At 36.0% G+C, this 22,516-nt stretch overlaps 1 protein-coding gene across 2 annotated transcripts in view; it reads right to left on the bottom strand.

Annotated features, from left to right (window-relative positions):
• PIEZO2 (piezo type mechanosensitive ion channel component 2) overlaps positions 1-22,516 on the bottom strand; it is a 280,544-nt gene that overhangs the window by 98,563 nt on the left and 159,465 nt on the right. For both annotated transcript variants that reach the window (XM_067467467.1, XM_067467468.1), the window contains exons 6-9: positions 17,663-17,867; positions 15,234-15,447; positions 2,906-3,074; positions 1,955-2,080 (exon numbers count right to left, since the gene is read on the bottom strand). In XM_067467467.1, the coding sequence (XP_067323568.1) occupies positions 1,955-2,080; positions 2,906-3,074; positions 15,234-15,447; positions 17,663-17,867 (714 nt within the window). The remainder of the gene's footprint in view (positions 1-1,954; positions 2,081-2,905; positions 3,075-15,233; positions 15,448-17,662; positions 17,868-22,516) is intronic.

A 22,516-nucleotide genomic window follows, 5' to 3' on the forward strand; every position in this document is an offset into this window, starting at 1 on the left:
TGCTGCTATTTTGAATAGATGATGGAACAATGTCATATACTGACAACATTTTTTCTTTCTTTTTTTGGAAACGTTGTATGGTTGATTGCTCATAGGCCAGCACTGGTTTGGTTCACAAACAGCTATTCTGAATTGCCAAAGAAAATATAGAGATTCATGCTACAATACTATTTCTTCTGTTGAGGTTTTCAAATTGTCCACATAGGAAGACCTTCACATATAATGACTAATGGAATGGCCTTGGATTTGATTCTGGATGATATAATTTTAATAAATGTTTTAATATTGTTATTGATTTTTCATTTTAATGTGTATGTCTATTTTTACTGTATGTACGTATGTACACAGCATCAAATTTCTGCCTTTTTGAAAGGCCGCTCTGAGTCCTCCCTTTTGGGGTGAGAAGGGCGGGGTATAAATAAATAAATAAATAAAAGTCTCACTGGAGGCCAGTAAGCACTAGATCCTAAAGATGCACTCTAGAACGTAGCTTCAAGAACAGGAGAATCAACATTTTGGCTTCCCTGGGTCGTGCTAAAAGAAGAATTGTCTTGGGCAACACATAAAAACCAGTAACACTAACCATAGCTGAGGAGCAAAGAAAAAAAAAAGAAAGAAAGAAAGAAAGAAAGAAAGAAAGAAGAAGTCTGTGCATAATTTTTGTGATATCTGCCACCATTGATAAGTAAAAAAAGTTCTCACATAATAATCCTAATTATGTGCCACCCTGTTTGGAGAGTCTTTTAAAGTTATTGAGCAGGTATTCTGGCTGAACTATTCACAATTATAATTCTCTGATATTTGCAGATGTAGCATATCCTGCAAGAATCTGGACGGATTCTCCCCTATGAACCATCAAGGTTATTAAGATCTTCCAGAAGGGACCTGCTCTCGGTCCCACCAGCTTTGCAATCACGTTTGGTGAGGACAAGGGACAGGGCCTTCTCGGTGGTGGCTCCTCAGCTTTGGAACTCCCTCCCACTAGAGATTAGATCTGCTCCCTCCCTCCAGACCTTCAGGAAACTAATAAAGACCTGGCTTTGGAACGTGGCATTTGAGGACTGAATCTATAACCTTCGTCCACATGGAAGGAGGATGATGAACTGTGACTGTGACTGTATTGACGACTTGGCTTGAGTAATGTGATGATGATGTTTTTATTGTACTTATATTTTAATCTGTAATGATGATGCACTGTGTTGTTTTTGTATATTATTGTATTTGAACACATGTTGTGAACCAGCCTGAGTCCCTCGTTCGAGGTGAGAAGATTGGTATATAAAACTTCTAAATAAATAAAAATAATAAATAAATTTTGTTGTCATCTACAAAGTTTGCGCTCAAGAACCATGTAATTGGGTTACAAAAAAATAACCGAAAAAACTCATAATGTTTTCAGTAAGTTTATGATTTTGAGTTGGGATGCATTCATAGCTGTCCTGGGTGACATGCGGCCCATGGACTGTGGGTTGGACAATCTTGTTCTAGACTGAGAGACAATTTGATAGTACAGCTACAAGATTTCCGTGATCTCGCTAGTACATTACGATGATGATTTATACCCCTCTTTTTCTCTCCACAAAAGAGACTCATAGTGACTTACATTAAAAGCATTTCAATGCAATATAAAATCCAAAAATATACAAACATTAAAATAGAACTAAACATCAATGGTATTAATTACAAACAAACAGTTTAAATCCACAAAACTGATTAAAAACATATTCAACCGTATTCCAGTGCATCTGCACTGGAAAGAAAAGTTGAACTCTTATGTTTTTCCAGTTACTTGGTCTTCTGCTTTATCTAAAATCTGATAGCAAAACTATTGAGGAATATATTAATAATTGGTACCATGGACTACAACACTCTCAATAATTGCTTGGTTCATTATAAGCCTATTCTTTAATAAGCAACACTGTAAACTATATTGATTTATTCTTATAAGCCTTACTTTTCTTTCATCAGTTGGGTAACGGCTTGTATACCACAGGCTACGCCTTCTCTCCGCAGTCATTTCATTTGTATGGCAATCTGATTCCTCTTCCCTGTTACCAGACTTATCCTCATCAGGCACATACTAAAGAAGAAACATACTTTAATTAACACCTTTACAATTACAAGAATGTGGTTTATCAACTGTTTTCTCCCTTAGAACTAGGATAACTGCAAAGTAAATAGAATAAGTACTTTAGTAGCCATTGCTCTGTCTCCAAAGTCTGGGAAGTTTGTATTTTATATTATACATAATTGGATAAAGGCCAAAATTAGCCCATCTCCATACTTCTCGATATACAGATTTTCACAGTACTGAAAATGTAAGAGTTGAAGAAATCAGCCTTAAAATAAAAGTGTATCTGCTTCCCTTTCAACAATTTATATTGGATTTAAGCAGGAATTAATTTTTTACAAATTATGCACACACACAAAATATTCAGCACCTTTCAATTCACCAGTATAAGTATGTTCATCCGAATCTCACTGTCACTATATAATATATAATATATAATATATAATATATAATATATAATACTAATATTGTGTTATGTTGGTTCTTTCAGGCAAGTGCTTTTTCCTCTGCATTTATTCTGCATTTCACTGGCGGGGGTTGTGTCAAGAGCGACTTGAGAAACTGCAAGTTGCTTCTGGTGTGAGGCAATTGGCCGTCTGCAAGGACACTGTCCAGGGGACGCCCTGATGTTTTACCATCCTGTGGGAGGCTTCTCTCATGCCCCCACATGAGAAGCTATAGCTGACAGACAGGAGCTCATCCCACTCCCCGGATTTGAACCACCGACCTTTCAGTCAACAGTCCGGCCGGCACAAACAGTCAGAAAGGATGTCTATACTTATTTTCTAGAGCCTATTCTCATTGGCAATTAATAATCAAGATTGTTTTATTCACCTGTACAGCAGGCTCATTTAGCCAAAGTCGAATGAGAGTTGCTAAGATAAAGTACAATAGCAGTATTAACATAGGACTGGTATGATAGTACCATTCCAAGTTTGTGTTGGTTATGATCTTCCAAGTGCTTGAGCAGTTAGTTTGAATGACAGAAGTGACACCAAATAACCTGTTGAAAAAAACAAAAAGGAGGTGTCACAGAAAAATACAGGAAAATATAATCATTTGAACCTTGTTTAACTAAAGACTGTTATATGACATATCTCTTAGCCATTGTAAAATTTGTAAAAGTGCACTTTCTTGCTACTGGAAATCTGAGTGGAACAACTATGTCAATAAATAACTCAATTTTTTTCCCTGACATTAAGTCCAGCCGTGTCCAACTCTGGGGGTTGGTGCTCATTTCCATTTCTATGCCGAAGAGCCAGCGTTGTCCGTAGACACTTCCAAGGTCATGTGGCCGGCATGATTGCATGAAGCACTGTTTTCTTCCTACTGGAGTGGTACCTATTGACCTACTCACATTTGCATGTTTTCGAACTGCTAGGTTGGCAGAAGTTGGAGCTAATTATGGAAGCTCATGGATTCGAACCTGTGACCTTTCGATCAGCAAGTTCAATAGCTCAGCAGTTTAACCCACTGCGACACCAGGGGCTCCTGAAACAATACATACTCCAGTGTATAAATACATTACCTATGCACTGCTAACCAAGGAAAGCACATCCATATTACCACTTTTTAAAAAACCATTATTGGGGACTACAGAATACAGCATGTTCTTCAGACCACAATAATAAACATCAGTGTTTATATTAAAATGAAAATTCTAAATGGTTCCAACAATAGCCTTCACTAGTGCAGAGTAATCCATATGTGTGAATCAGAAATCACGAAATAGTAGTGCCCTCCCTGCTATGAAGACTGAGGTCATTACTGCTTTTGTTTTACTATCGTGTTTTTATTGCTCATTCCCAGATTCCTGACGATGCCTTTCCGACTAACTCCTGGTTTCCATTGCTTTGACTGAATCAAAGCTTCTCTGACAATGACTAAACCAGCACTCATATAAAATTCCTTCTGGCAATGCTTTTTTTTTCTTCTGCAGGGAACTAATCTGAAATGCAGAGTGATTGAACATAAAATGCTGAATAAATAATTTTAAGCATAAATGTCAGCCATGTAATGCTGGTAAGTGAGAGAGAATAATTATAAACTATTAATCCAGGGATAACCACACCCCAAGAGTTCTGAGTTATATACTAATTAAAAAGACTGTACATATAACACATATTTAAGTTATTTATTTTAAAACAAACAGTTGGTTTGGTTTTTTTCTCTCAACATTTACCCATGGCACAGGAAGTTTAATATTATTAAGCTTTTAAAAATACGAATATGGGATTTGTTTGGTTGTGTTAAAACTTTATTTTTAAGGATTGTAAACTCTCAAGGGTTTTTTTTTATAATCTTTATTAAATTTTCCAGTTTACATTTAAAAAAAGAAAGAAAATGCGTAGTGTAGCCGAAAGGAAATACCCGAAAGGTTGTGGAGTATGGAAGAAAGAGAAAAAAAAAGAGAAGAAAGAAGATAAATATAAAGCCCACCACCTAATTAAAAGCTGGAGTAATAGATGTTGTTGACTTCCTGGGGTCTTCTTGAGGTCTGTTCAACCTTCTTTCTTCCCTTCTTTTCGAACTCTTGTCTCCTCAACTTCTTTCTCCTTCTCTTCCTTCTCTCCTTCTCTTCCTTATCTAGATCAGAATCTTCTTGTTTTTGTGTCTGAAGTAGTCCATCACTTCTTCCCAGTTTGTTTCTTTCATATTCATCCCTTTGCTTCTTGATACTAAAAAAGTAAACCTGTCCATGTTTTTTATTTCTAGAATTTTTGTTAATCTTTCATTCTCATCTGGAATTTCCTTTTGTTTCCACCTTCTAGCGTAGCAAATCCTTGCTGTGGTTGTTATTAGAAATAAGATTTTTGTCTGTGTTTTTCTCTATTTTTAAATCATGCATCCCCAATAAGAAAAGTTCCGCCTTCCATGGTATTTTAATTTTTAGAATGTCTTGTAGTTCTTTTTGTACTTCTCTCCAATATTCCTTTGCCCTTTTACACGTCCACCAAATATGAAAATATGACCCTTCTTCTTCCTTGCACTTCCAGCAATCTGTACTGAAGTTTCTGTTCCCTTTACCTATTTTTTTCGGAGTCATATACCAGCGGTGCGCTGTCTTTAACCAATTTTCTTTCAAATCCATGGCGTAACAATACTTTAGTTTCTCCCTCCAGACTCTTTCCCATTCCTCCTGTCTTATATTCCTTCTGATATTTTCATTCCATCTTCTTTTATAATTTTTTTCTCCTTTGGCTTCCAGTTTCCACTCCAGCAGTTTTTTTATATATCTTTGTTATTAATTTATTTCTTGAATCCAGTATCTTGTCCCAGAATTTTTTTTCCTGATTAAAACCAATCTTTTTGTCATTTTTATACTTTTCTTTAATAGTCCAGTATTCTAACCATGATACTTTTTGGTCCGCAGTGTTTAATTCTTCCTGTGATTTCAGAATCAGATCTCCTCCCTCTTTTTTTAGTAGGTCTTTGTACTTTATCCATTCATGCCATCCTGTACACCTTCTTTGTCCTGCTTCCAGGGGAGAAACCCACATCGGAGTTTTGTTACACAATTTGTCTTTATATTTCTCCCATATATTCAAAACCGTAGATCTTATAAAATGATTTCCAAAATTCTTCTCATTTTTCTTCCCTTTATACCATATATAGGTATGCCAACCTTCTCTTAGATCTGATCCCTCCAGTATCAATAGCTTCTTCTTTTCTAATTTCGCCCAGTCTTTAGCCCAAATTAGTGCATTTGCTTCCATGTATAGTTTGAGGTCTGGTACTGCTAGACCTCCATTTTCTTTCCTTTCTGTCAAATTATCAAAATTGATTCTCGGTTTTTTGTTTTTCCAAATGAATTTTTTAATATCTTTATTCCATTCCTTTAATATTTTTTGGTTTCAGACAATCGGTAAATTTTGAAATAAAAATAACAGTTTTGGCAGTATAGTCATCTTCACTGTTGCAATCTGCCCTAACAGTGATAGATTTAGATTTTTCCATCTTTCCATATCTTTCTTTATCTCCTTCGAATTCTCTGTGTAATTGTTTTGTAGTAGTTGTAAATTTTTCGACGTTAATATTATCCCTAAGTACTTCAGCTTTTTGACTATCTGTATATTCCATTTGTTTTTTATTTCTTCTTGTTCTTTTTTCCCAATGTTCTTAGTTATTGCCTTTGTTTTTTCCATCTTGATTTTGAAGCCCAAGACTTTCCCGAATTCTTTTATTGTTTTTATCCATTCCTCTAAATTATTTTTGGGGTCCTCAATTACACAAATCACGTTATCCGCATATGCCCGAATTTTATATTCTTGCCCTTGGATCTTTGCGCCTGCCAATTTCCTTTCTTCTCTTATTTTGTTTAACAATACTTTTAGGGTGAGGATGAAGATTAATGGTGACAGGGGGCATCCCTGCCTCGTTCCCTTTCTTATTTCAATGCTATCTGTTTCCTTCCCATTTACCAATACTTTAGCTTCTTGCTTTTCGTAGATTGTCTCGATTGCGTTCTGAAAGTAAAATCCTAGGTCCATCTCCTTCATTATAATTTTAAAGAACTTCCAGTTCACATTATCAAACGCTTTCTCAGCGTCTAGTGCTAATACTAATACTTTATTTTGATGTTTGTTTTCATAATATTCTATTAGATCTACAATTGTCCTTACATTTTCGCTTTGATATCTGTTAGGTAAGAAACCGGTCTGCTCTTCTTTTATATATTCATCCAATAAGCCTTTTAATCTTTCTGCCATTATTAAGCTAAATATTTTATAATCCATGTTCAGTAGCGAAATTGGTCTGTAATTCTTAACTTGCTCTTCATCTGAGTTTTCTTTATGTATCAGACAGATATTTGCTTTCGTCCATGACTCTGAAATTTCCTTGCAGATTCTTATCCTATTCATCATTTCTTTTAAGTATGGTAACAGCTCTTCTTGGAAGGTCTTCTAATAAATTGCCGTGATCCCATCTGGGCCTGGAGCTTTATTTGGTTTCAATTTATTTATTGCTTCTTTGATTTCTTTCCCTGATATTTCTTTGTTCAGTTTTTCCCTTTGTCCATCTGAGATCCTTTGAATTTTGTGATTTGTTAGATATTGATAAATCTCATCCTCTTCTATATTTTCATCTTGATATAGTTTCTTGTAAAACTCATGGAATTGTTCCTTAATCTCCTCTTCCTTATTTATAATCCTTTCTTTGTCTTTCAATTTAGTAATAAATGTTGCTTCCTTTCTGCTCCTTATTTTGTTTGCCAACCATCGTCCAGGTTTATTCGCGTTCATGAAGTAGTTCTGCTTTATGAATTTAAGTTCTTTCTCCCTCTCCTCCGTTTCCAATAATTCTCTCTGTTTGTGTAGATGTTCCAAACTTTGTTTTGCTTCTTTGTTTTGCGGATTTGCTTTTACCTTTCCTTCTTCTTCTTCAATAGCTTCCAATACCTCCTTCATTTTATTCCTTTTTTCCCTGTTCTTTCTACTCTTTTGTTGTAAACTCTCAAGGTTTTGATTCTAAAATTAAACATTTTAACCAAGGAGCATTTATCTGCCAAGTACAAATGCACCCTACTTGGCTTTTGTGTCTTGCAAAAAAAAGTCTGTATTATAGTGCATCCTAGGAAGTTCTTTCTTGTGTTTAACTATTTTGCTTCTGTGGTACAGCATCACTCCATGCTTTCTTCCTAGGTCAAATCATTTCTACCTGAACTAATGCATCACAGGAAGTGAGTTACTGTGCCAAGCCATAAAAGGCAAAGGTAAAGGTTTTCCCTGACATTAAGTCTAGTTGTGTCTAGAGATGGTGCTCATCTCCATTTCTAAGCTGAAGAACCAGCGTTGTCTGTAGACTTCTAATTTGCGGTGGGTAATTGTTCTCAGTACACACCTACCCATGAAGAAGCAGTAAATATGATGGGGAAAATCTATTAGAGGAGTCACAAGATGTCCTTCTTTTTGAGCCTTGTTCTTTCTCCACCTCCTTTGTTTCCCATAGCCTCCTCTTTGCACAGATTCACCTCAAATGGTAGCATTCACCAACGTGTTTTTTGTAGGCAAGCTAAGGTTCCTCTTTGTTTGAACTCATCCTACAGTTTAATACCAGACACAATGGAATTGCTTTGCATGCCTTGGATTGTATGACTGGGCCCTGCATATCCTGCAAATTCCTATCAGCCTTGGCCAGCTGTCAGTGTTGAGGCAGGGTGGGAACAGCTGTTTATCAAGGTGTCAATGACTGTTTATTTCTCACTTCTGCTTTTCACACTCCTGTCACTCATATGATATTACATTTTACCAAAAGTCTCTAACAAATTTGGAGAAAGCAAGTCATTAGTTTTTATAAACGATGATTTTAATTTCCTAACAGAGAATCATGTGACCACCCTGAATAAAAATAAATAAAAAATGTATTGTTCGTTTGTGGGACTAACATAACTCAAAAACCACTGGCCGAATTGACACCAAATTTGGATACAAAACACCTATCAGACCAACAAGTAACCATCACTCATAAAACACTGGAAAAGAGACTTTAAAAGCCAAAAAATAAAAATTAAATTACAACGCATGCTCAAAACCATATATATATACATATACACAAATATATACACACACATATACACATACAAAGCACAAATACACAGATTGGGCCACAGCAATGCATGGCAGGGGACGGCTAGTTCTATATATAAAGATGAAATATCCCCTCTGCCTCCTTCATATATACAGAATGCAGATGGGCTGACAGTTGAATTTCAATTCCAACAGTAGTGAAGAAGCCATACCCTCCATTGCATGTGAGGCATCAGATTTAGTTAGGGTGAGCAGAGCAAGGTGGCAAAGAATAATTGGGGGAAATAATAGGGAACAGCTGCCTTACAATACAATACCTGTCTTATTCTGTCCAATTGACTACTTGTTATTATTATATCACAATCTTTCTCTAGTAAATAAAGTAACAATTTTGGTGAATATCTGAACTATATAAATTAATGTTTGATTTGATAAAATCAAAACAAGGTTTATATATTATTATAGTGACAAATTAAAACCGCAAATGTTCACATTGTAAGCAGATTCCTCTTCATGCATAAATTAATCAAAACATTACTTGAATCAAGGATCACAAGTTTGGGGCAAAAAGAATGAATAAGGAAAGATTAATACCAGTTTCTGCTTTGAAAGAAAAGGCAATGAACATGAATTTGTGAGGGAAGTATTTAAGCTGAAAAACATTTTGAAGTCATTAGGGTTACCCAAAATTGTGTTGGAAGACATGTTTCTATGCTTATGTGTTTATAAACCATTACTATAGAAGTTCCAGTTTAACCATACTTTGTGAGAAATTTTATACTTGTCTCACACCAGCCTTACAGGTTCAGAATAGGATCCAGATCAGAAAGGGAAGTAACTAACTGAGCTAACAAGAACCAGTCACAGGACAATGAACAAGAAGGAGAAATAGTAGCACAAGATACAATACCAGTTCCATTTACATTGTTAAGAGTGAAAAAGTGGACTCTTATAAGTATGTGACGATACTGCTTTCTCTTTTGAGAGAGTTGTATTTCTCAGATATTTCTATATGCTATAAACACCAGACAAAAAGTAACTAAAAAGCTACTTTTGAAACTAACTCATGAAATAAATTTCTACAAATCCACTACTCCCACCCTACTATGCTACTTGAACCTTTTTGTTATTTTTTTCCACTGCTTAAAAAAGTTAAGATTCCCAGATTTTTAAAATTTTCTTGAAAAAACACTCTAAAATAAGCTTGAAATATAACATGAACTGAAAATAATTATAATAAATAACAAGCAAATCCAACCAAACGATAAGAAAACCCAACAAAGGAAATACAATGGGCTCTTGGTATCTGCTGGGGTTTGGTTTCATGACCAACCAAGGATACCAAAATTCATGGATGCCGAATACAATGATGGAGCAAAATGGCAAAATCAAGATTTGCTTTTTCAAATGGTGGCACAGTGGGTTAAACTGTTGAGCTGCTGAACTTGGTGACCAAAAGGTTGCTGGTTCTATTACGGGGAGCGAAGTATTTCTGCCAACCTAGCAGCTTGAAAACATGCAAGTGTGAGTAGATCAATAGGTACCACTCTTAACTGGAAGATAACGTTGCTCGATGCAGTCATGCTGGCCACATGACTTTGGCAGCGTGTACAGACAGCAAGCTCTTCGGCTTAGAAATGGAAATGAGCACCACTCCCTAGAGTCGGACACAACTGGACTTAATGTCAGGGAAAAACCTTTGCCTTTTCTATTTTCAGACCATAGATTGTTGGATCTGTTGATGCAGAATCCATGGATACACAGGGCTAAGTATGATAACATTCTTACTTCTTACCATACTTTTGAATCACAGCTGTGTTATTAAAAAGTAGCTTGTTATAATTAACTATATTGCTTTTACTTCTGAATTCTGGTCCTAGAAGAAAGCTAAAGGGAAACTTACCTAGTTATTGCTATCAGGCAGCCAAACTTTTAGGGATATCTAACAGGCTATTTGGAATATGTGAGAGATGGAACAAGAACAAAATTATAAAATAACAGTTTCTCCAATAAACATCAACATGAAAAAGGTAAGTTTGGAGAATACTATGAAATAATAATTGTTCCAGGAAGAGGTATGGGTATATTCTGGCACTCAAAGAAACATTATGGGTTGTCCTACGACAATGAATCAAAATGAGCTGATGAATCTTCATTGTCAACTAAAAGAAATGGAACTAAAGGACATAAATTTTCAAGATTGCATACCTAAGCATAGCCAAGCAGATCATCTTTCTCAGATGAAGACATTAATCTTGATGGGTCAGTGCTTTTTGTACTTCACACAAGTAGATAATGCCTATGATCTATGGCTAATTCTCTCAAGAAGTAATAACACTGTGCACTGTATATGGGTTTGTTTGCTACTAACATTTACATTAAAACAAAAACAAATGGGAGTTGTGAAGCTCCTGTAAATGGGGTTGGTTTTCCCCTTCTTTTATATGGGCAGGTGCCCACATACCACAATTCTATTATTTCAAGTAACCTTATTTCTGGTTGCAGGAAAATATACTTAAATGTTTCTAGAACGCTGAGGAATACACAGCCAGTTCAGATATTTCATTACCACATATGTAAGAGTGACAATATTATGAAATTAAATCCTTCCACGGAGTGCATATTTTGTAAGAGTATTTGAACTATAGTAATCTTTCACGCATTCACCTCCTGGTGGCAATTCAAAGGTTTTCTTGGCTTTGAACTGCCAGGTAATATTACTCAATTTGGTTTTTATTGATTCCACAACTAGAGCAGATGGAAAGGACAGAAGTTGGCTCTTCTGCTGCCTGTGTTCAGAGACAAGCAGATAATTAATTAAATGCATATTGTTTTTCTCCCTTTTCATTATACTTTGACAACATATAAAAGATCACTTTCCATCAGTCAAGTTTAAATGTTTCAGCATCACTTCCAAATTTCCAGCAACCTTTGTTCCTTCCATATTTTCCACTAGCTTCTCATTATGTTGGCAATGCTACTTCTGCGTTGTCAACAGTAGAAATGTATATATTCCACAACAGTGAAAGCCAAATTCTGTAAATTCTTCAAAGGCAGAATGAATTGTGCAAAAGCCATTTGATATAATAACTAACAGTACAGTCCTTTAAAAAGCAGCTAGCTTGAATATCACTTGTTGAGAGATAAGTAAGCATTGGACTCTAACCTTCAACAATCTGGATTAAACCTAAATTTTAGTAATTTCTAATAGAAGGCAGAACTCCAGTAAAATTGTGCATGTTCAGGAGACCACTGGACTGCTGCTCAAGTATTTACGTATTGTATATTAAACTACTTGTGCTATTCTAAATGTGACAGCCATTTCTTAGCCTTTAACATCCACACATTTTGGTTTTTGCACCCCTTTCCTTTTATCCTGGGAATGTATCCCTGAACTAATTTGTAAGTATTCTTTCACTTTATGAATTTGCCTAGAATGAATTTCTATCATTTTATATACAAGGAAAAGTAAAACTGGACTGGGAATTTTCTGTATAAATGAAGAAAATACCTGGGAACTTAGTAGCTGATAAATATTTTGAAAATTGTTTGACATGGAAAAGTTGTAAATGGAAAATTGGGACTTTTTCTAAAAAAAAAAAAAAAACAAACCCACTGAATATGTTCACATAATTCTTGATTTGTTTTTTGCATATCAACAGAGGTCAATAAATATGCAATTTAATGTTAAATTATTGGTTTAAACCAGTATTTCTCAACCGTACTAATGCCGTGGCCCCTTCATACAGTTTCTCATGCTGTGGTGATTCCCAGCCATAACACTGTTTTCATTGCTCCTTCCCAACTGTAATTTTGCTCCTGATATGAATCATAATATAAATACCTGATATACAGAATGTGTTTTCACTCACTGGACCAAATTTAGCACAAATACCCGATATGCCCAGATCTGAATACTGATGGCATTTGGGAGGAGGGGTTTGATTTTGTCATTTTGGAGTTGTAGTTGCTGGGATTTATAGTGCACCTATAATCAAATAACATTCTGAACTTCACCAGTGATGGAACTTGGCACAGAGAACCCCCATGACCATCAGAAAATACTGGAAGGGTTTGGTGGGCACTGACCTTGAGTTATAGAGTTCTCGTTCACCTACATCCAGAGAGCACTGTGGACTCAAATAATGATGGATCTGGACCAAACTTGGCACGGATACTCATTATGCCCAAATGTGAACACTAGTGGATTTTGGGAAAATAGACCTTGACATTTGGGAGTTGTAATTGCTGGGATTTATAGTTCACCTGTAATTAAAGAGCTTTCTGAACCCCACCAATGATAGAATTGGGCCAAACTTCCCACAAAGAACCCCCATGACCCACAGAAAATACTGTGTTTTCTGATGGTCTTTGGTGACCCCTCTGACACCCCCTCACGACCCCCCAGGGGTCCTGACCCCCTGGTTGAGAAACACTGGTTTAAACAGTAAAATGGTGCTAGTCATTCCAAACATGATCGGAAAAGATATGTTCCAGATGGAATATTTATTTGTTTATTGTAATATGCATTCTTCTGGCTAATGTTAACCTCACCATACAGTTTTCATGACAAGATTTATTCATTCATCATCACAATCTTATAAGTTTGAGAGTCAGATATGACTAGGGCTGACACGGGATTCAAACCTGAATCCTAGGGCACATTTACACTTTAAAATTAATGCACTTGGACACCACTTTAACTGCCATGCCTCAATGCTATTGGCCCTGGGATTTGTAGTTTGGTAAGGCACCATACTCACCATACTCAATTATGACAGAGAAATCTAAAGATCTGGTAAAAGTACATGGTCCGTGATTCCATTCCATTGAGCTATGACAGGGGGTGGGGTATTAAAATACATACACACATGAATTCATCTAACACCAGAATAATGGAAGCCCTGGTCCTTGAGTGCTCTAACTAGAGGTCAATTATGACAAGCAATACAGCGGAATTCGAAGAGGCACGAATAGAGGGCAAAAGGGAGAAACGTGCCAAGAGGAAGGCGTGTCAAGCCAACAATGACCAGGACCACTTTCCACCTGGAAACCGATGCCCTCACCGTGGAAGAACATGCGGATCAAGAATAGGGCTCCACAGTCACCTACGTATCCACTGCCAGGACACTGCACTTGGAAGGCCATCATATTTGGACAATGAAGGAAGTAAGTAAGTAATAATAAATATAGCACTGATGGGAAATGCAGCTCATGAAATCAGAGCCCAATATTTTGAAGGCCTCATTTTTCATGATGCCACCAAAGTTACTGCATCTGTTTACTGATCACAACTAGAAATATAAACAACAATGACAGATATTGTCCTCAGTAACCAGTGGTGTTCTGATGCATTGGCATACTCCCTTGAAACAAGAAAATATCAATTGCTACAGGAGTATTTGAAGTTATGGATTGGGTGTGTGTGCGCGTGTGTGTAAAAAATCGATCTGCACAAAATACATGGCACAGACAATGTTTTCTTGTCTAAATTCGTTTTTTGCAAATGCTAACAAATCAGGATGCACAAATATTCATGTTCTTGTTTGGCAGAAAATGTTCCCCATGTGTATGTACAATAAGTGAAGATTTGTATCCCCAATCAACGGAAATGCCTGGGCTCTCCAGCAAAATTATGAATGTATGCAGCCAAACAGTAGGAAATTAAGAACCCATAGATGATAGTTGTATAAACTCTAGCCTCTAGATGGCAGAAGATAACAGCCACAAAATACAATACATGGCTGTTAATAACAAAACGATCAACTCGCTTAATTCAGAAAAAGTATTATGTCAGAACAGTGTAAACAAATGTCAATTATAAAAGAAAATAATCTTCTGAGCTATTGTTCTACACACCAAGCATGCTGGAATAATTATGTTATTGCTACATGTCTCCTCTGAACACAACATCCAATGAAAACCATTACTTGTGGATAGCAATTACACTGTGTCGTTTTTGAAACTTGAATATAGGTGGATAGCTTATATTTAAATTCCTACAACTACATATGCTCTTTTATTGTTAACAGTAATACATTTTAAGTAGTACAGTAATACCTTGTTTCTTACAAAGTCATCCATACAGAACAAAGTAAAATATTATTTTCCTGACTGTAACTACATTCATTTTCTTTCTGTTCTCATGACACAAAGATTTAACGTTTTTACACTTGTTTAGAGACCACTTTTCTCCTTACTCTCCTGGGCCATTATCTGATTTTACAGACTTCAAATGCAGCTCCTGATTATTTTAACTGTCATTTTGGCCCTCAGATCCTATTTTCCAATCAGACTTCTCATCTGTAAAATCAATCATTCCAACACCAGGCCATAAGTTAAATTCCCAACCCTAGAAGAGTTCCATTTCTGCAGCCAAAGGAGAAAAGTATTTCAGGTCCCTTTTTTGTCAAGCTTAACTTCTCTTATCTGTATTTTACTTTTCCTAAACAATTCTCTTCACCTTAATAATCAACACACAACTTCTAATATTTTTATCATAAACTATTTAATACATTTTTAATTTCTTTAATCTCTTTTGGGTTATATTTCTCTTCTATAATCCCCAATCTCAAGTCATTATTTTTTAAAAACCACAGGCCAGTTTACTAAGAGATGAAAAGAAAACTTCTTACCTAGCATAAAAATCGTCTGGAGGAATAATTTCTTGAAAAAACTGTAACTGGTACAGGTAAAGTCCAATTAAGTGGCCTGCACTGAATATTGCCATTAACACGCAGAGACAGCTGAATATCAGCGGATCAAATGATCGGCAACAGGACCACCATGTACACAAACCCAAAAATAAAAAGAAATATACAGCTGAAGTCAGTGATGGCAACATCATTCCTATTAAAAGAAAAAGACAAATGATAAAGACAACGATTTGATGCCACTCATATACATATTGATAAATAAACAATGCCTTAAAATCCAAAACAATTAAAAACATCAACATTAAAACATCCATTAAAATAACACAATCCAAGTCATACTCCAGGGCCACTCCATTCGTCATTGTGTTATTTCGTAATCTATTATTGCTCTGCTCAAATTTACTAACCAAAGGCTTGGTCCCAAAGTTATGTTTTTAGTTTTTTTCCCTGAAGGTCAGGAGGGAGGGGGCTGATCTAATTTCACTGGGGAAGAAGTTCCATAGATGAGGGGCCACTACTGAGAAGGCCCTGTCTCTTGTCTCCACCAACCTTACCAGGGAAAGAGGTGGGACCGAGAGCAGGGCCTCTCCTGACGATCCTAGCCTCTGAGGTAGATCATAGAGGGAGCTATATCTATTACATTTATAGCTCACATTTTCACTGAAAAGCTGACTGAAAAATAAAATACAGATAAAACGACAAAGTAGACCATTCATTTTCATGTGTGATAGGGGTGCAGGACTACCATTAAAGTGGGAAATCCTTTCTAGGAATCTCTAAGGCCTCCAGCAAGTCATTGTTAGCTGGAAGTTGACCATAGAATCATACTGGAGGACCTAGAAATTCCAAGAGAGTCCATATTAATAAAATCTGCCAATAATGATATCGACAAAAGTTAAATCTACAAATGTGGAGGGCAAACATTCAAATGAATACATTAAAAAAGAGAGTCAATAAAATCTATCAATAGAAAAGAGCGTCAACCATATTAAAAAGCACTTTGGCAATAAAACAAATTAGACAGTAAAGTCTTTCTGAATAAACATATTGCCTGCAAGTGGATCAAAACAACAGAGATGAAATTACCCTGTCCATTCCTGGGTGCATCTGCACTGTAGAATTAATGCAGTCAGACATCACTTTAACTGCAATGGCATAATGCTATGGAATCACAGGAGTTTTAATTATACAATTTCTTCAGCTCTCTCTGCCAATGATTGCTGGTGCTTCACCAACATGCAACTCCCAGGATTCCACAGTATTGGGCCATAGCAGTTGAAGTGGTATCAATGCATTATTTCTGCAGTGTAGACAAGTGGTTCTCAACCTGTGGATCCCCAAGTGTTTTGACCTGCAACTCCCAGAAATCCCAGCCAGTTTACCAGCTGTTAGGATTTGAAGGGCAAAACATCTGGGGACCCACAGGTTGAGAACCACTGGTGTAAAAAAAAAAAAACCCTGACAGGACATTCTAAATCAGTGGTTCTCAACCTGTGGATCCCCAGATGTTTTGGCCTTCAACTCCTAGAAATCCTAACAGCTAGTAAACCTGGGGACCCACAGGTTGAGAACCACTGTTCTAAATCCTGGGCAAGATCCCATGATGTGCTTTGACAGTCAATGCCAAAAGAACCAGGAGTCTCCCTGGGATTCCTGGCAATCAACCACTGGATCATGAAGGAAGCCCTCTCTTCTGTTCCTCCCAAATGTGTCTGAGCTGAGGAGACAAAAGAGTTTATTTCAAGGAACTTGAAATGTTGGTAGTCGCACTTGAGAGAAAAGAGGCTTCACTATATCCTGATTTATAGTTCATACTTTGAAATGTGTATAGAATGGATTGGTACATGAGTTAACATGGCTATAAGGGATGGGCTGATTGCTGGGGTGTTCAAGGACTGTGTTGGTCCCAACACTGCGTTGCCCTGTGCAAGAAACATATGTTTAGTTCAAAATACTCAAAGTGGCCTCTTGTTGATTTCCATGTTTTACGATTTCTGATGGTAACAATGGAATCTCTTGGTCCAAAATGTTCTGTCCCTCCAAATATAAAAATAATAATTAAAAATGAACCCACATTCTAAGAGAATGACTGAGGATGATGGAGGCAAAATAAAGAGAATGTGAGGCTAACCATATAAAATAATATGGTAAGGGCCTGCATATAACCCATGGTTCACATGTTGCCCAACTCATAAACAGGACTAGTATCCATGCTCAGGACAATGTCTATACAATTTAAACGAATACCCCCTCAAAATCCCTAAGCAATGAAATTTTAATTTTTCCAAGTAAATAAAATTTGAAAAATATTATCCTAACTACAGACAATTTCCTGTTGTTCAATAAGTACTTTTGTGTTCTTCACCACATCAACTTTTAAGGAGCACTTCAAAAGAAGAGAAACCCACCTGTTGCACCAAGTAAAATTGTAACAACAACTTTTCCAGCTGTGGTTATAATGTTGCCAATAATCTCCTTTAGTTTGGAAGCTATCGATGCAATCCGACGCAGCAGTTTTAATTTTGTGGTTTCTTCAAATTCCTCTTCCCCACATTCATCATCTAAATCTTCACATATTAATGCATCTTCTGCCTCTAACCTCTCCGCTTCATTCTGAAAATGAGAGAAAACTTCACTAAAGTATAGTGAACTTGTTTAAGACAATACATGATCTCATCAATACTGATTACACGCCACATATCAAACACTCTCCAAAAAGTAAGTGGAAGGTTTTTCTCCAAGACATAAATATTATTTCTATATTCCGTTTCTACTCCCTTATGGTATAAAGTTCATTTGTAGAGGATTAACCAGATTATTCTCTTTTCATTCTTAGCATATGTAATGTATGGCAAGTCACCTAACAAATGTGAGTCTCTGAATAATGCACATATAAATAAAAACATATAGTGAACAAACAATTGTGTGTGTGTATATATATATGTGTGTGTGTGTGTGTGTGTATGTGTGTGTGTGTGTGTATATATATATATATATATATATATATATATATATATATATATATATATAACCAATAAATGTAAAGAGATATGGGCTTAGTTTTAATAATACTACATGTGCCAAAAAACATAGCAAAAGCATATGGATCTGCCAGGTTATGTCACAAACAAAAATTAGTAAATAGGAAGCCACAGGGAAAACAAATTATTAAATAGTAATCTATGGGGAGAAATCTACAGACATATGATAGGAATACAGGCAGTACTCTGTTTCATGTAGTCAGATGAAAGACTAGCTGAACAGAAAAACAACAGTACACTTTATATCCTTGCAAATTGGTGTATCATTTATTAGTATAAAGTACCATATTGTATACTGATTAACCTTTATTAGTATATATGTGAGTCAGCAACATTTCCTATATGCCCTTATACAGCATGCAGCTTATGTTTTAATAGTAATATTAATATTAAATATTACATTTTGCATTTTTATTTCTGCAACATATTACAATTAACCTCCTTTTTATTACCTTGTTATTAGCTAATGGATTATCAAATCTTGCTTTAATTCTTCCCAAATCAATGGGGTTTTTTTTTTCCTAGAAAAGGAAATACTTTCCATATTTTTCATGCCCTTTGGTCCTGCATTGCCTTTAGAACCCACTGCACGACATAATCATATTTCAGCATCCTTCCATTTCAACCCTTCCATTCGAAGACAGTTTGGAAGCTTCAACTGGTCCACAGATTGGCAACCAGATTACTAACTGGAACACCATACAGGGAGTGGACAACTCCTATGTTACAGCAGCTCCACTGGCTGCCGGTCTGCTTCCGGACTGAATAAGAAGTGCAGGTTATTACCTATAAAGCCCTAAACAGTTTGGGCCCAGACTATTTGAATAACTGCATCTCTGTGTACAAAACAGCTTGAGAGCTGCGGTCTGCAGAGGAGGCCCTCTTCTCGGTCCCACCCCCGTCTCGTTGGTGGCAACGAGAGAGAAGACTTTCTCCGTGATCACCTCCAGGCTCTGGACCTCCCTTGCTAAAGAATTAAAAATGGCCCCCTCTCTCCTCTCCTTTAAAAAGCTTTTAAAAACACATTTATGTACTTTAGTCTATGGAGAGGAGAAGGACTAATTACACCTTATATACAGCCTGCCTTGTTGTTGAACATCTATCTTTGTCAATCTGCTGTATACCATCTTAACCCCAATTATTTTAGTCAGATTTTAAGAGCTTTTAATGGATTTAATATGTTAAATGTGTTAAATGTATTGTGTCATGTTTATTTAAGCTGTTTTTAATTTGTTATATGTTTAACTGGCATTGAATGTTTGCCACTATGTTTTATATTGTTGTAAGCCACCCTGAGTCCCCTTGGGTACATAGGGTGGGCTATAAAAAGACGATGATGATCCCAATAGCCAAACTATATTATCTTTGATATTTGCAGCCATACCTGTTCCCCTGTCTTACCAAAAAAAGTAGATGGAACCCAATTGAAATAATCATGATATTGCCATAGATTCAAAACATTGGTTACCTGGTACTGCAAATTTAACAATGCCTTTGTCTTTTGATCTCAAATTTTCAGCTGCCATGTGAAAGATTTGAGTCTGAGGAGCAATAAAGCTGTCATTGTGGACCCATCGAACAAAATAAAGTTTTCTCCTAATCACTGGAAATATGTATCACCATAAAAGACCACCTTAAAATAATGGGATCAATAGCATAAAACCTTCCTTGTTGATCAATGATAGGTGTTACTTCTATAGTATTTGATATTCTGATTTGAGAGGATCTACTCAAAAGTGAGCCAGGGCTCATTCTAATGTTTTTATGGAAGACATAATAATTATTATTATAATCATCATCATCATCATCATTATCGTTATTTATACTCTGCCACCATCTCCCCAAAGGGGACTCAGGGCGGCTAACATGAGGTCAAGCCCAGAATTACAGTACAACAAAATAAAATAAAATACAAACAGCAAATAATAACATCAAAATAAAATACAAAAAATAATAGAAAATGCAATACACAGACGCAAAATAACATGAAGAAGAAATAAAATAAAAGCACAGAGGGGAGGCCACATGCACAGAATAAGATTGATAAAACCCTGGGTGAGATAAGTAAATGGAGAATTATGTGTCTGTGGGGGAGCTCAGAAGGAGCGACCAATGGGATTGAGACTTCATTAAAAACAAGGAAAAGTGCATCATGAGGACAGAACTATAGCTGGGACATACATGATATGGGGATATGTATTCACTCATCAAAGGCACCCCGGAAGAGCCAGGTTTTTAGGTCTTTCTTAAAGGCTACCAAGGTGGGCGCTTGCCCAATCTCACTAGGTAGCGAGTTCCAAAGCTAAGGGGCCACAACGTAGAAGGCTCTCTCCCTCATCCCCACAAGTTGAACTTGTGATGGAGGCGAGAGCCAGAGGAAAGCCTCCCCTGAGGATCGAAGAGATTGTGCAGGATTGTAAAAAGAAATGTGATCGTGATTAAATATTAAATATTGATTAAATATAATCAAAATACTGATTTGTTAAGATATACTTTGGATGATGGTGATGTTAGTGACTTTCCCATTTTCACATGGATAATGCCATAATTTGGTGCAGCACATTTATTACATGAATTTTCATTTTTCTTCTGTTGGAAAGGAACAAATAACATCAAGCACTTTTCTCTAGAGAAATAAAAAGTCAGAGCAAAGACTTGTCTTTTAGAAAGTTGTTTTCTATGTAAAGATAACAACAGAAATAGTTGGAGAAGAGCATCATTCTACATAAGAACAATGCTCATAATTTTCATATCATTTAATTGCATGTTTCTTTTGATAACGACTTAAATAAAACATTTCAATGAAAATATGGTATTTCTTGGGTTAATAAAAGTTCAGAATGGGGGTCAAAATGACAAGATCAAAACTAAATGAATTACTCTGTTCTTCAGGTCATGTCCAAGAAGCCATCACTGAGCACCACTTCCTTAAAGCTGTCAAGTGCAGATAAAGCACAGACAGGAAACACTAGTGCTTCTGCAGCAGCTGTGTTCGCTACTACGATGCACAGAGCCAGAATGTCCATTAGACATGTTTGAGACTGATTTATGAACATTGGGCTTTCAAAAGTTTCCTCAGATATAGTATAAACATTGATGGTCTGAAATAGCCTCTTATTGGCACACATACTAAGAAGTTGCCCCAGTCTGAAATAAAATTCATAAAACACGCTCTATTTTATGGAGCACTATGAGTGGCACACCCATAAACATATTGTTAACTGGTGTCATTAGAAGAAACAAAGATATGCTGCCATTATCTGCATTGGTATTTTAATGAATTAGAAAAATCTTTGCTAGTATTAGTTGAAATGCTACAATTCAAGAAGGAGGAGTTGAGAATACTACCATTATACCTCTGATTAATAGATACCATCCATATCCGTGCCCTACTTGCCCCACCAGCTCAATAGATATCTTGAGCAATAATCAATCTATTGGCCCCAAGGAAGTGGGAAATTGCTGCTTCTGTTCGATGTTTGATGTTTTGTCTTATGTCTGCTATAACAGGCCAATTTTTTTATTTAATTTTAGTTGTTAAGCTAAGCTATATGTTGGGTTGTTAAATTTTGTTAGCATGGATGTATTGTTGTTGTATTTGTGCATTGAATGTTTGCCTTTTATGTTTGGAATAAACCCTGAGTCCTTCTAGGGAGATAGAGTAGAACATAAATAAAGATAATAATAATAATAATAATAATAATAATAATAATAATATGTATAAGATTTTTTTATAAAAAACAAAGTGTAGGGTATTACAGTAATTATCTCAACACCATGAGCTTTTGGAATCAAATTGATGAGCTTCCACATCAAAGTCTTCCTGCAATACAGGTGTTTCCTCAACAGATCTACTATATTAGACAACTACTTTATGATGATGATGATTACTATTATCTCACTTTTCATTCTGGACCAAAGCAATTCATAACAATTCATAACTTTAAAAACAACACAATTTAAAATCTATAAACTGCACATATTTAAACAGAATTAAACATACAACTATTAAAACAGGTTAAAACTGTTTAAAATCATTGAAATTGTTGCCGTATTCCAATCAGAAATTTGGGAAATGGGTCTTTGAAAAAAATAGTCTTGATAGAAAATGTCTCGGTTTTTGAGTAATATGTATATTATAACAGGCATAGATTTGTTATCCATTTAACAGTAGTTGATAATCTTTGTAGTAGAATTTGGGATAATAATATATATTTAAAA

This window comes from Anolis sagrei, chromosome 4 (genome assembly GCF_037176765.1).
Source record: "Anolis sagrei isolate rAnoSag1 chromosome 4, rAnoSag1.mat, whole genome shotgun sequence".
NCBI classification, from domain to species: Eukaryota; Metazoa; Chordata; class Lepidosauria; order Squamata; family Dactyloidae; genus Anolis; species Anolis sagrei.